This window comes from Schistocerca cancellata, chromosome 2 (assembly GCF_023864275.1).
Source record: "Schistocerca cancellata isolate TAMUIC-IGC-003103 chromosome 2, iqSchCanc2.1, whole genome shotgun sequence".
NCBI classification, from domain to species: Eukaryota; Metazoa; Arthropoda; class Insecta; order Orthoptera; family Acrididae; genus Schistocerca; species Schistocerca cancellata.
Window position 1 is genome coordinate 28,105,751 of NC_064627.1, and position 16,054 is coordinate 28,121,804.

At 43.8% G+C, this 16,054-nt stretch overlaps 1 protein-coding gene across 1 annotated transcript in view; it reads left to right on the forward strand.

Moving 5' to 3' along the window:
- Window positions 1-16,054, forward strand: part of LOC126150401 (PDF receptor-like) — a 452,937-nt gene that overhangs the window by 132,388 nt on the left and 304,495 nt on the right. Inside the window, exon 3 of the mRNA XM_049915875.1 lies at window positions 4,201-4,311. Coding sequence (XP_049771832.1) covers window positions 4,201-4,311 — 111 coding nt within the window. The remainder of the gene's footprint in view (window positions 1-4,200; window positions 4,312-16,054) is intronic.

Consider the following 16,054-nt stretch of genomic DNA (forward strand, 5'->3'; position numbering starts at 1 on the left):
TGACATTCACTCCCGTTAAATGTTGACATTCACCATGCACTAATGGTCAATGTTAAATATGTTGGAGATTTATATTTTCATCTCCGTAATTCAGTTGCTATAAAACGTCAAAAGGGTGACGTAACTTTTTCGCCTCTCTTTCTGAAAGGAATGACCAAGAATTTAAAATACACGATACATTCTACATGAGAAAAGAAAATAATAGTTATAAAAAATTACTTACTTATGTGATTCGAATCTTATTTATTGCAACAACTTAAACTATTATCACACTTTGAATTGCACAAGAGTCTCATGCTTTCACAACTGCATTTATTTGTGGAACACTTCCTTTTGTAATGACAGCGTGTATAGCCTTGTCCCCCGCTTCTCGAATTAGCTGCAGCTGCTTCTCTCAGCGACGTTTCTTGAAAAGAAATCTCTTCTATGGAAAGTAACTTTTCTTTACAAATTACGAACTGATTACGTGTGTAAAGCTGCTTGAGGGTACCATCTTTATTCGCCAGTTTATAGAAGTCGGAGTCTTCTATTCCAACAACAACCGTTAACACATTTAGGCTATTTGTACGACCACGGTCGACATCAGGGACTTGTATTCGTACATTATCATCAACTTGTGCAGGAGGAAATTGTTTGTGTGAGGTTCGTAACATCTTTGTTGCTTGCAGTAGAAGCTTTTCTTTCGCGACCTCTCTTTTTGTAGAAATCAACTCGTGTTTTTCAGACAGAATTTGATGTGAAGAGTTTGTAGGTTGTAGGTCCTCTTAAATATTTTTCTTTGGAATATGGTTTTCGGTATGACCACCGCTCAAATTTTTTTTATTAAGCATTAGCAGTTTCTTCAAGCTGTTCTTCGGTTTCAGAAGTATTGCCAATCTCTTCGAGTTGTTCTTCAGTTTCAATATTTGCGATTTATTCGCCAGGCAAAAGAGACGATGCTATGCCTCTGTTTGCTTTAACGCCAAACATGGCTTCATAAAGACTTTGGCGTATTCCTTCGTGGTATCTAGTGTTCTTGGCAAATTGAACAAAGGATAAACCATCTGACCATTTATTTGTATCGTCATCGTTCATCCATGCAGTAAGCATATTCTGTATATCCTGATTGGCCCTTTCAACTGAGCCTTGTGTTTGACGAGGCTTTCCATGAACTATTTTAACATCTTTCCACATAGCGCATATTTCGAATATGACTTGATTACTAAATTCTCTACCATTACCGGATTGCAATACTGCTGGTTCACCAAATGTTAAAAATATTGAAAGGACGTGATGCGCTACTTCTTCAGCTCTTCTAGTTTTCAAAGGTCGTAGCTCGACAAACTTAGTTAAATGACCTTGCTACACCATTATGAACTTATATGCGCCATCTCTGTTTGGCTGCAGGTCTATCAGATCAACTTGACATCTTGAGTTTAATTCAGAACTAACCATCGGATTCACAACAATACCTTTCTCAGGTGCATTGTGTTTCATTTGACACTGTTTACATAAATTTAAATACAACATTACAACTTCATATTTAATATTTTTGTATTTAACTTGCAACTCTTTAAGCATACGCGTTCTTCCTCCGTGACCTATTCTGATGTGAGTTTCATATAGCATACTGTAAAATTCCTCATTGGTAACATAATACTGTGCGTTCGTTTCCCCTGGTTTTAATGGTACAATTAACTTCTCTTCATCATTAATTTTTAAAACATCAAAACGTTTTAATCGTCTGTAATCCAAAGGTGAGTTACATTTAATTTTAGCAGAAACCACTTCAGAAAGTATTTTAAAATACTTTTCGTGATAAAAATAAAAACAATTGCCTACTCGTTTACCCACAATTAATGCATTTAAATTTTCATGAAAAATATTACGCTTTAGTGCAGTATCCATTTAGTATAAATTAGGGTATCGGAAAAAAAGTAAGAAAACGTTGCTCGCGTTGTCAAAGCTTGCATAAGACTGACAAAGCTGATTGACTCCGAGCAGAACAAAGGATTGCCGGCCGAAGTGGCCGTGCGGTTAAAGGCGCTGCAGTCTGGAACCGCAAGACCGCTATGGTCGCAGGTTCAAATCCTGCCTCGGGCATGGATGTTTGTGATGTCCTTAGGTTAGTTAGGTTTAACTAGTTCTAAGTTCTAGGGGACTAATGACCTCAGCAGTTGAGTCCCATAGTGCTCAGAGCCATTTGAACCATTTTTTGAGAACAAAGGATTTGGCGGGAGAGAGCCAATCGCTTGTTTTTTGACTCTTCTATTTTGGACCTCTACCAGAGCATAACTGTGATTGTCGACACACACAGGAGAGGGTCCGAATGTACAACAATGCAATGAAATATTCGATCTTTCACTGACGTATTTGGTATCAGTTCACATTCACCGGTGAAAGTTGACATTCTCCAATTTCGGTCATTCACGGTAACATTTACATTGAACATTATTAGCAAGAGACTACTTTCCTGTTTTATGTGCTTTGTAATGCTAGTACTTTGTTGTTTGTTGTCTATTCCTTTTTTATCTTTGTTCTTGTACATACTGTAAGTTATCTTTTTTCTCAGTCTTACTGTTTAATCTGTGTGTCACCTTCCAGTGTGTCCAGATCTTTTCCGTGTATACTGCTATCTTTCATAGACCACTTGTTGGCGGTGATTAAATTGTGCTCCATGCAGAATTGTAGCAGTCGGCCTCCCCTTTCATTTCTTTCCCCAATTCACATTCTCCAACCACTTTTTCTTCTCTTTCATTTTGTACTATCGAACTGAGCTCCTTGACTATTATTCCATTTCTGTCTGTCTTGATTGTATGAACAATTTCTTTGTTTCATCACACTTTTCTCGAATATTTTCACCGTCTGTGACAACCAGCTAATCAAAATCAGTCATTGCGTAGTATTCATTACCACCTCGTTCCACTCTATTCACTGTGACACGCTTGGGTCCCCTCTGTTGTCTTATCCACTCATTTGTAGTATTACATAATTTTTTTTTATTTTCTCGTATAAAATATGATCTTCCAACAGAAGGAGGAAGGCACTGCTGCCCTTCTTCCCCATCATACCAATAATATACTCAGTCTGTAATGACCTCCTCGTTAATAGACAATTCGCTCCTCCACTCGTAAAAGTAGAATCTGCATAGAGCTGGATTTTCATAGTCTCCCTCAAATGGTGACCATTACTTTGTTATTTATGTCTACTGTTCACTGGATGCTGCTTTTAACTCACCGGTTCCTTCACTTACGCAGAAACAACCTAGCATAAGTTCCTCGTTTCTTTTGTTTTTAGGGTCATCTTCTTCTGACAGGTTCTATATGGCCTACCATGACTTCCTCCTCTGTGGCAACCTTTTCATCTCAGTATGGCTCTTAGGCCCGGCCTCCTCTATTATTTGCTGGAAACATTCCATTCTTAGACACCCCTCAGCGTTCTCTCTGGTCTAACAGAAGACACTCCTTGATGTGTTAAGGTCCTGTCTTTCAATCCTGTACCTCCTTGTAGCGTGTCTGCAAAATATTCATCGACATTTCTCCACAGGGCATCCACTTTTCTTGTTTCACCAATCAGTTTCATTATCAGCATTCTTCATGGCACCACACCTCAGACCGATTTTCTTCGTCTTCCAGTCTCCCCACAGTCTATGATTCTCCTCCATACAACGCTGTGCTCCAGATATATTCTCAGAAATTTCTCCCCAGAAATTCGAGGAATGCCCTCAATGTTTGCGCGATTCTGCTTCTCACAGCCTCCCTATTTTGTCCATCACGTATTATTTTGCATCTTTCGCCTTTATCTACCTCGTTGTCCGTAGTTTTCGTGTTGTGTGCGTCGCTAACCTCAGTTCTGCTGATCCTCATTTCTTTCGTTATTCATTCGTTAAGTTTCAGTGCATGTTTTGTGCTCAGTATACCGTTCATTCCACTAATCAGGTCTTGTACTTCTTCCTCACTTACAGTCATATTGGACATATTCTGCGGGTGACAGATACCTGATAGACATTTTGTAAACGAACAAAGCATCTAACCAACCTATTTACGTATCAGTTATTTGTGAAATATTGTGTATACGGAAAGCTCTAGACCTGACGTTTTGTTCAGAACAGTGAATAAAATTCACAGACTTTTATGACACCTTGAATTGTTTCACGGGAATGTGCCTGTTTAATTTGATTCTCCATGTGGTAAAACGTATCGCTGTGTGCTGTGATTGCAGGCGGCCTGTACTGCAACTGGACGTGGGACCAGGTCCTGTGCTGGCCGCCAACCAGGGCGGGGACGACGGCCAAGCAGCGCTGCCCCAGCTTCAACGGCCTGGACCAGACCAGTGAGTGTCCGCAGCAGCGCATTAACTCGGGCAGGAAATATTACTCGATTATCTCAACAGGCGACTGAAAGTAATAGAGCGTCGGTGACAGGAATTGACATTTAGAATATTACGAAATCCCGCAAAATTTGATTAAACTTAAAGCGCAGTACGAATGAGCGTATGCTCACAAAACGACATTCTCCACTGTCATTTCTTGACATTTTGTAACACGCGAGCCATGGCCGGAAAATAACCGGATTTCGGATATACCTTCTTTACAACTTTTGTCCCGTTCAAAATACTGCCCACTATGATCACTACAACCTGATGTGAAGATCTGTACATGTGTTTCTTTCTCGATTCTTACAATACCGGCAAACTCACAAATATTCAACATGCGGACCTTCCTGATTAAATCTCCGGCACTTTTTCACTGTTTTTGTCCGTTGTTGACGAACTGCCGCTAGAGATGACTCACCTTCAATCGCTTTTTGTCCCTCTTTGAACCGCTTACACTACTCTAAAGCTTGAGTGCATGGAAGACATTGATCACCGTCCCTTGTGGCAGACTTTCGACCTTTTACAAAAAATATCATATCAATCTGTTGCTGTTTGAAAACTCTAATCAGTTTTTTTTTAACTGGCTGCGGATACACAGTTTGACACAAACGAAGGCAAGGGCCCGACTTAGGTGTTGGCAGTGAAAGGATAACGGGAATAGAGAGGAGAGACGGTACATACTCGGCAGTTTAGCGTTTGACCTTATGGCCTACGCTGCCTGTCTGTTACAAAAGTCAGTCCAGTTATTTTGTGCCCAAACCTCATTTACTTCAGTGAAGTACAGTCAAGTGAAACGATACTACCAGAAAAAATCCTTTGGTAGTAACCTCACACGAAGAAATGTAGTGATGAAAAGGAAACAGTTTGTTGATTAGAAAGGAGAGATTAGACCCAGCAGCCCACCGATTTAGACGTGTTTCGGCCTAATAACAGTCTGAGATCTCTTGTAAGTTACTCTTGCGAAAGAGTTCAGGTCAATACGGTTTCATTTAAAAAAAAACTCACGTTCAATGCTCACGACGAAAGATCCGTTTCGGTTGAGATGAAATCGTCGCAGCGCTCGAAAATAAATAAATTTAATCGTATGTATAAGGCTCACTAGTTTCCTACACATTGATGGATTACTGGCTTAGATCTGTTGATATATTTGACGAAGAAAGTGGTTGTTGATCGGAGTGTTGCCAAGTTGTGAATTTATTCCGTTCACATTACAAGGAATTCGCGTGCGCATATATCTGATACGCTATTTTTCATTACTTTTACATAAAAAATCAAAATTTCGTAGATGATCAGGCAGCAGCTATTATTTCATACTTTTACCGTACGTCCACTATAGGTCTAAATTTGCTGCCTATAGATGCAAGTGAACATAATTTATGGTACAGGGCAAATTGGGCGATAAATATTTTTGTGCAACAAAATGACTTTTATGCTAAGCGCACTGTTAGGAAGTAACTAAATGAGTCTTAGAGAAACAGAAGGAGACGGATATTCCAGCAACAATTTCTCATCAGTTTTGGACAATTTTTCATCTTCACATTCACTAAAAACACAAAACATTTTGTGGAAAAAAACACACAATCTAGCGCACCTTTACGGTTCGTAGCCACATATCCTGATGAGTTTTTTCGCGGTCCACCGTTAAGTTCGTTATATATCAAATATTGTCAATTTTGCGATGGCTTCTATTCTCGTTCAACAATATTGCAAAAAGTGTCAGGCACATTCTCTTTGCTGTTTCAGCAGATATTTGAAACTTCCGTTGTGCATTATGTAACTGGAGTTGGCCTAATCAAATAGTCCTCATCACGTCTTCCTTGGGGCAATCAATGTCGACTGAAAGAGTCGGTTTGTTTCCTTCCGCAAACAAAAATTCTTTTAAATCGGAATTTTAGGAGTTCATTCGACAGGACAGTTTGAGATTAGTCTTTCCTGATATTCTTTTTATCGACATGTTCTAAGAGTGAAAGTAGAACAGTGCTCCAGCAGTATCAGCACCGCCCTGGCCCGCCTCGCTGGCTGCTACCGCCAAGCACGCAGCGCTACTGAGCCGCTGCTGGATGACTGTTTAAACTTCGAGTTTTGATGTACCCATTGCTACACATCGATAAAACGAATCTCGGAAGTAACTAATTTGGGTGGGTTTTATCGAACGAGCACGTAGAAATCCGATTCAAAATACACTCCTGGAAATGGAAAAAAGAACACATTGACACCGGTGTGTCAGACCCACCATACTTGCTCCGGACACTGCGAGAGGGCTGTACAAGCAATGATCACACGCACGGCACAGCGGACACACCAGGAACCGCGGTGTTGGCCGTCGAATGGCGCCAGCTGCGCAGCATTTGTGCACCGCCGCCGTCAGTGTCAGCCAGTTTGCCGTGGCATACGGAGCTCCATAGCAGTCTTTAACACTGGTAGCATGCCGCGACAGCGTGGACGTGAACCGTATGTGCAGTTGACGGACTTTGAGCGAGGGCGTATAGTGGGCATGCGGGAGGCCGGGTGGACGTACCGCCGAATTGCTCAGCACGTGGGGCGTGAGGTCTCCACAGTACATCGATGTTGTCGCCAGTGGTCGGCGGAAGGTGCACGTGCCCGTCGACCTGGGACCGGACCGCAGCGACGCACGGATGCACGCCAAGACCGTAGGATCCTACGCAGTGCCGTAGGGGACCGCACCGCCACTTCCCAGAAAATTAGGTACACTGTTGCTCCTGGGGTATCGGCGAGGACCATTCACAACCGTCTCCATGAAGCTGGGCTACGGTCCCGCACACCGTTAGGCCGTCTTCCGCTCACGCCCCAACATCGTGCAGCCCGCCTCCAGTGGTGTGGCGACAGGCGTGAATGGAGGGACGAATGGAGACGTGTCGTCTTCAGCGATGAGAGTCGCTTCTGCCTTGGTGCCAATGATGGTCGTATGCGTGTTTGGCGCCGTGCAGGTGAGCGCCACAATCAGGACTGCATACGACCGAGGCACACAGGGCCAACACCCGGCATCATGGTGTGGGGAGCGATCTCCTACACTGGCTGTACACCACTGGTGATCGTCGAGGGGACACTGAATAGTGCACGGTACATCCAAACCGTCATCGAACCCATCGTTCTACCATTCCTAGACCGGCAAGGGAACTTGCTGTTCCAACAGGACAATGCACGTCCGCATGTATCCCGTGCCACCCAACGTGCTCTAGAAGGTGTAAGTCAACTACCCTGGCCAGCAAGATCTCCGGATCTGTCCCCCATTGAGCATGTTTGGGACTGGATGAAGCGTCGTCTCACGCGGTCTGCACGTCCAGCTCGAATGCTGGTCCAACTGAGGCGCCAGGTGGAAATGGCATGGCAAGCCGTTCCACAGGAATACATCCAGCATCTCTACGATCGTCTCCATGGGAGAATAGCAGCCTGCATTGCTGCGAAAGGTGGATATACACTGTACTAGTGCCGACATTGTGCATGCTCTGTTGCCTGTGTCTATGTGCCTGTGGTTCTGTCAGTGTGATCATGTGGTGTATCTGACCCCAGGAATGTGTCAATAAAGTTTCCCCTTCCTGGGACAATGAATTCACGGTGTTCTTATTTCAATTTCCAGGAGTGTAATTTAGTTTTTAATGGCAAACAAGCCGATGTTTTCTGTAGTCGTTGGGCGTCACATGAAGATATGAGGAGCAATATTGGTTGGGGCTGACTCAGCTACGCAGGACTAAAACTACTTTGCAAATATTTGCCGAAACACCAGAGAAAATACGCCTGACGACTTTTAGGAGAGACACCCGGTAATGCGATAGGCTGAAATAACTTCTCGAGCAAGTAGTTTGATCACCAAAGCTACAGAGCACAGACTGGTGGCTGTCAAGCGCAGTGGCAAACATACGTATCCTATGAGAACGAAGTCTTCCATGACGGCACAACTTGTCGCGTGAATTCAGGGTAAGACCTCGAACCTTCGACCATTTCCACCATCGACATTGTCTGGAGCAACTGTCTGTCAGGCACATTTTCTTTGGTGTTTCAGCAGATATTTGATACTTCGGTTGTGCATTATGTAACTGGTGTTGGCCTAATCAAATAGTCCTCATCAAGTCTTCCTTGGGGCAACCAATGTCGTCGGTAACTGTCGGTTTGTTTCCAGCTCCAAATAAAATTTCTTTTCAGTCGGAATTTTACGAGCTCAATCGAGAGGACGGTTCGAGATTAGTCTTTCCTGATATTCGTTTTATCGATATGTTTTTAGAGAGTAAAACAGTAGTCCAGCAGTGGCAGTGGCATGTCTTATGGCCTCATATCTGATGGCCTTATATCGCACAGAGACGGCTCCTGATTGGTCAGTAGTTACGTCATGCTATCGCTGATGGTGCCAATGTCCGCGACGATGGTGCCACTGCTCCCAGTGTAGCGTAAACATTGCGACGAATATCTATGGCTCTTTCATGCATCGCAAGGTCACCTCTATTGACCACTAAGATTGTATCCGCCCTCACGGATGAAGGTTTTCTCACAGATTCTTATCCCTATAGCCTCTAACTATAGAATCGCAGTATGTGGGAACCTGGGATAAAACTTTTGTTGTGTCAAACATTTTTTTTTATGTTCGTTTGTGAGGCTGTGCTGAGCAGCTAAGCATTTCTCCAGTTCACGATTTTTAAAATGTCGTTGATGTGCTGCACAGTGGGCGGAAACGGTGCCTATGGACTGTCCAATGTAATTGCGTCCGCCTTCACATGAAATATTGAAACTTTTAGGAATCTTGAGGCAGAGGCTGTCCTTGGCGTAGCATCTTCTTTATCTTCTTAGGAGGTCGGAAAACAGATGTGATGCCTCGTCTTCTCAAGAGTCTGCCCATTTTGTTCAATGCAGCGCCGCAGATGCTACGCCCGATTAAGGACATTCTCAGCCTCAGGAGTCTTGGAACGCACAGCGACCCATATGAATGAGGAAGCAATTACATCGGCAAGTCTATCCGCACCGTTACCGACCGCTGTGCAGAACATCAGCGCCATATTAAAAATAATGAGCTGGAGAAATCCACAGTTGCTGAGCACAGCCTCACAAATAAACATAAAATACTCTTTGATGCAACAAAAATTTCTTGCTAGGCTCCCACATACTGGTCAATCTTCAACGATGACGGCGGATACAATTTTAGCGGTGAATGGAAGTGAGCTCTCGATGCGGAGAACAGTCGTAAATATTCGTCGCAATGTTTACGGTAAGTAGGAGTAGTGGCAAAAAAAATGTTCAAAAGTGTGTCAAATCTTATGGGACTTAACTGCTAAGTTCATCAGTCCCTAAGCTTACACACTACTTAACCTAAATTATCCTAAGAACAAACACACACACTCATGCCCAAGGGAGGACTCGAACCTCAGCCGGGACCAGCCGCACAGTCCATGACTGCAGCGCCTTAGACCGCGGAGTAGTGGGGCCACGAACGCAGACGTTGACACCATCTGCGATAGTGTGACGTAACTACCGACCAATCAAAGCCGCCTCTGTGCTACATAAGGCCACCACAGGAGCGATGTTGACATTCAGTTGCTCCTGACGGTGACGATGGTGCAAATCATCGAAACGCCGAGGTTTTACCGTGAATTAACGCGACAAGTAGTCCGGAAATGTTTTTTACATACATATGGTAGCTTATTTAAGTGTTTGCTTACATTTGGTATAGTAGGCTAGATGTTTGTAACTTCTTTTCGTGGTGGCAACAGTGGTTGCAGCGCTGTTGTCTTGCTATCATACCATGAAATAACACACGTGTTACGTCGCGGAAACACTCTTCGAAACCCCTTTCCAATACCAATGCCACACAGAAAATGTACAGTTTCTGTAAAGAAGCCACACAGTACATATTAAAATTCGGGTTCTACAAGAAACTACATACCTGTATGCCAAATTGTCACATTGTCCGCTGTAACTCAGCATATCATTACTCAGTTTGGATACATACTTTGTGTGGCCTGTCTTAACTTTATCGACATTTTGCATGTAGAAAATACCATTACATTTCCGATATAAAGCCGATTTAGAAAGCAGACGAGCGACCCGGACGGCTAGCACTAAGTATCTATGGCGGGACGGTTTGTCTGGCGTAGCGGTAACGTGCTGCATTCGCAAACATTCCTTGTGAATTAACCATTCATCCCCTACAGTAGGTCCTGAGACTAGCTTTCAGACCCAGAGAAAAAAATTTATCACCGTTCAGCCACTTTGCACGAAATGTTTGTAAATTGTGTATACCAGCCTTTTTCATGATAATAATATTTATTAGCTTAGACAGTATGAAAATCCCTACAGTGGTTCCTGAGATTAGCGCAAACGCACAGACAGAAAAACGCGGCGGAGGACTTTAATTTGTAATTTATAGAAATAACTAGCAATAATTACTCAGTATTGAAGGATAAAGCACGAATTTGAGTAATGTATGAATGCATTGTCTCGGGGCGACATTAATTACTAAAATCTTCTTGGGTTTCCAGATACGACATTAGGTTAAAATCCGACGAGCTTTCTAGTGAGCCCTCCTATGCCATTCTCAAGCCGTGTCGCCGTTGCTTCGCCGCACTGCTGACGGTGACGTCACTGATTCTCTCCTCCTCGCCATCTGTGGTCATGTTTACGTCCGGCGTCCACCGCGCGCCGCTTCAACCTCGCGATGGCCGTGTCCCAACCTGTACAGAGCTGCAAGCCCCCGTCCCGATATTTTAAATTCAATGGCCGAAGAGAGCTCGATCGAAAGCTTGTCAGATTTTAAACACCTGACGCAGCTGGAAGCTCTAAGTAATTCATATCGCTGCAAGACTGTATAGTCATACATTATGTACGTATATGGGGAGGAAACGTGGTGCAACATTAAACGCCGGGGGGAGGTGCGTGTTAAGGAGGCTAACCTATTAAGCTCTCTAGTCCTCGTGCTACGCTGCCGAGATGAGAACACGATTTCGCGATTTGCCATGGTGAGCCATCACATTAACAATTCGGAAGCCAGAAGTATCTATCGTCGTGCCAGCTGTTCCCCGCTGCTGGTAAGGTTACATTTCACTGGCTGTCCACCTGCAGTTGACAGAGATACTCTCGGGACTAGACTCGGAGTGGGTGGACGCTGCCACTATGCACAAGAGGAGTCGATGCAAAAGAAGACCGCAGAGAAACAGAAAGAGAAACAACAACACGATGCAGAATGAAAATTACAGACGTAACTATCATGAATACGACGGAGAGACATATCAACGCGGGTGCTATTTCGGCACTTAGGAAAGCTCTTAACTTCACACCAGCCCCTCGGAGTATTCCTGTGATATTGTTGGGTCTTGCCCATTCGTCTATAGGGTGCCTAAGGGATGCTGCGTTCTCGGAATGCTATACAACAATACAAGCAAATAACATTATTAGTTTTGTTTCTATAACGCAGACTGGCAGTACTTAACTTGAATATACAAAATGTTGCCGCAAGCGAGGGGCGACATGCCGTATAATTCAGAGACCTTGACTACATGCAGTTTTCCTGAAAGTTGACACACGTCACTAATACTGCTCTGCGCATCCTGTCCACAAATGTCCGGGCGAGGCTGCGTGGAGCGGCGCTTGTATTCACTTAGGCTGGACAGCGCCCCTGCCGTGGTGCGGTCCTAATCACCGCACCATCGGCCGACGTCGTTTCACCGCCTTCTCTGCTCTTGCGTTCTTCATCTTCGTTCCGGAGCTTGTAGTTACGCCAGAAGAGATATTATCAGTGGTGTTGAACAAGCTTTCCGCAAGAAGCCTAGTGAGAGCGCAGACTAAATTCGTCGAGAAGCGTGCCGGATAATTTCAAAATCTTGATTAGGAATGAACGCAACTGACTTCACACAGTCTGGAACAACCCCCCCCCCCCCCCCTCATCTTGTTTCTGCCAGCTGACAAGAGCAATGCCTCCGTCGTACTGAATGAATCTGACTACGACGCAAAAACTCAGTTAGTTAAGGAGGAGAACACCTACTGGAAACTGGCACGGGACCCAGCGTCGAGATCAACGAGGAAGACATCAGAGCTCCCAAAAGAGTCATTACTGAAAGAGGCCGTTACTAGGAGTCTGCCCCTACAGGCTCCGAGACTATCTACGCTTTGTGCGCTACTAAAGACCCACAAAACCGATTCTCCTCTTCGCCCCAGTGTCAGCACCATCGACTTTCCAGCTTACAGACTACCAAACATCTGGCCAGCCTCCGTTCACCACGTTTAGATCACTGTGTGCGTCACATTAATAAGACCAACGATTTTGTCAAAGGAATTAATCGTCTGCGTCTTGGGCAAGGCGATATACTGGTCAGTCTGTAACCTCCCCTCACTTATCGACCTTAATGACAGTGAAAAATTAAACCGCGTGTACCTAATGGAAATTTGGGAAAAAGCAATCGTCAACGAAGTTGATTTGTCGGTAAAGAGGGAGGGAAGGGTTACATATAAATGAAAGGAAAAATGCAAATGAATCTGGTGGAAATAAATTTGAAAAGTTAATAAAGAAAGTAAATGTGCGGCCGTTACGTTAACAATTAACTAGCGGTAATTAGATATTTGAGATTTGAGGAAAATTACGGTCGCCAGTCCTATGGACAATTACTATAGTAACTGAAAAAGAAAGGTTATTACACATATAATTAGCACTAGAAGCGTGGCAACTGAAGGTTGACACGTGTAGTGTGAAAACTGAAAGTTTGTCAAAAGTAATGAATTTCGCTAAACTCTGACTTAATTTAGCAAAAGAATTAATAAAACCGGAAAATCGAAAGTAAATTTAGTGACTGAAGTTAATAGTGAGCTTTCTTTCTGAAGCACATCGAAATTCAGTAAAATACTGTTAGTCTTGGACTACCTCAACAATCATTTCAAAAGGTACTTGAATCTACGCAATTTAGAAATAAGAGATTTAACTTTGAACTTGAATTAAATGATTCTGAACAAATAACAATAGTAAAATTTAGTACGTACCAAGCTGAGCTGCAGTCACAGGTAAGCTAAAATACGGTAACAATACTCGCACTCTTAATTTGTGCTAGTGTAATCTAACTATTGTAGCCAGCTATGAATACTTTAACTGAACTTTGAAATTAAAGCAGTGAAATAGAATATTGCTTTAATGCTGGCGTTTGGATTGCAATGATACTCGGGTTCATTCCGGAAAAGGAAGGGACCCTGCTTGGTAATGCAATTGGGATAATGAGCAACAAAGGTTCATGCTACAGTTCTGTAATTTTGTGATTTGAACAGTTTTAAAAGTTTGAAAAGCTGAGGTCTGCCATACAGTTCTAAAACTTTACGTGCTTCCAGTCTTCCTTGTTGGTTGATTGAAGGTTTGAAGCCGTCGATCGAGGATGTGGCAACAGTCACTCATTGTCGTCCGTCGCTGTTGCAGAAGCTGGATGTTGGCGCGCCTTCTTCTCGACACGGTCACCAGACGAGACGGGCTCTTGATGTGCGCCAGCTAATGCTTCCCGTCCGCGATACCATGTCAGAAACTATCATCGCAAGTCGAGCACAATTACATGCTGCCAAACCCCGAAAGTGCGGCAACTCGCGGGAGCTTCACACAACACACCTGCTCCACTCGCTACCCCAGCCAGACTCTCTCTGCCCGCGCTCCACGCGGCAGAGTTAACACTACCAAAGATCATACACACTTTGATTCTTCACACGACCTATCGATGTAATCGTTCGATAGCAGTTTTCCGTAGGCAAGACCCAGCGTAAAAATACAAATAATATTTACGAAACAAACCAATTATACATCGACATAAATGCATATATATATATATATATATATATATATATATATATATATATATATACAAACAGTAAAACAATTACAATATGTAAAGACACAGAAATGTCATATATCCAGGTAACAAAAATAAGGAAAACAAAGTTTAGTACAATAGATGGAAATAGGAGGATATGCATTTCCAGCGTTACAAGTCTTCCTATTTACACACGTTGCTGTTAAACAATATATCCAACTCCTCTCGCAGATATTTGATACTTCATTCACATGTCCGTTTAAGCACAAGTTGAAATGATCGTATTTCCTACATGACGGCCAGTATTTCGACCTCTTGGGTTGCATGGCGATGTTGAATGTGTCAGCTCTGTCCTTAGCCAATCATTTTATGGGGAAATTGAAGTAGCTTTCTACACGGCTCCAGCTGAGCCAACTTTCTTTAATCGTTACATCGATGACACTTTTATCATCGGGACACATGGACGTGATAAAATCGGATAATGCTTATAACACTGGAAAGGCATTCACGACCACATTAGGTTTACGACGGAAGTAGAGATAGGTGGTGCATTGCCATCCCTTTGCAGCGAAAAACCAGGGCACCACAGCCACAGTGTCTGCAGAAAACCTGCGTACATGGACTAGTAACTGCACGCTCTCAGCCAGCATCATCCGGCACAAAAACGTGGCATTCTGAATACCCTTGTCCACCGTGCTGAAGTCGCTTCAGACGCGGAAAATCTGCCTCTTGGACTCAGCCACCTTCGAAAAGTCTTGAGGGAAAGTGGATACAATCAACCCCATTTATCACAGAACTATTTCTGGTGAGACGCACAGGCGAAACACCACCTTGTGTTTTTCCATTTCTGTGAGACAGTGTCGGGAAAGATTTGGGTGCTCTTGAAAAGACAAAGCTTTTCCTCATTCTTCAGGCCCTCAGCAAAAATACGACAGCTCATCATGCATGTGAATGACGATTAAGGGTTTAGTGAACAAAACACCATGCCAGTGTGGCCGCTACTGTGGGGCCAGACAGTACCCACCGACAGTAGCGGGGCGCAACACGAGAGCTGCTTACGCCTACGTTATCAGGAAAACTAACCGTCGCGGAACGCGCTGTAGAAAATACTATTCGAAGAAACTTTTGTCATTATGAGGACGAAGGGGTTTTGGGATTCCGTTGTAAAAGAAGCCACAGAATTAAAAAAATCTGAAAACAGGACCAGTAAGGAAGTCGGTCTGGTGCTCTTCACAGACTGGGAACCGGTAGAAACTGCCGCGACGGATGCGAGACGAAAACATTACCACATTAGGCCAAGAAGAAGCACTAGTGACGTCACAGCCAGCAGCGCGGCTATATAGCGGCGAGGCCACTGCGATACAGCAGTCATTTACCACGTGACAGTGGCCAAGGAGAGCTCGGTCGAAACCTCTTGCAATTTTAACCACCTGTCGCGGCTGGAAGCCCAGAAAGACTTTATTTATATGGTTTTTAGTGCACTACTGGCCATTAAAATTGCTACACCACGAAGATGACGTGCTATAGACGCGAAATTTAACCGACAGGAAGAAGATGCTGTGATATGCAAATGATTAGCTTTTCAGAACATTCACACAAGGTTTGTACCGGTGATGACACCTACAACATGGTGACATGAGGAAAGTTACCAACCGATTCCTCACACACAAACAGCAGTTACCGGCGTTGCATTGTGAAACGTTATTCTGATGCCTCGTGTAAGGAGGAGAAATGCGTACCATCACGTTTCCGACTTTCATAAAGGTCGGATTGTAGCCTATCGCGATTGCTGTTCATCGCATCGTGACATTGCTGCTCGCGTTGGTCGAGATCCAATGACTGTTAGCAGAATATGGAATCGGTGGGTTCAGGAGGGTAATACGGAACGCCGTGCTGGATCCCAACGGCCTCGTATCACTAGC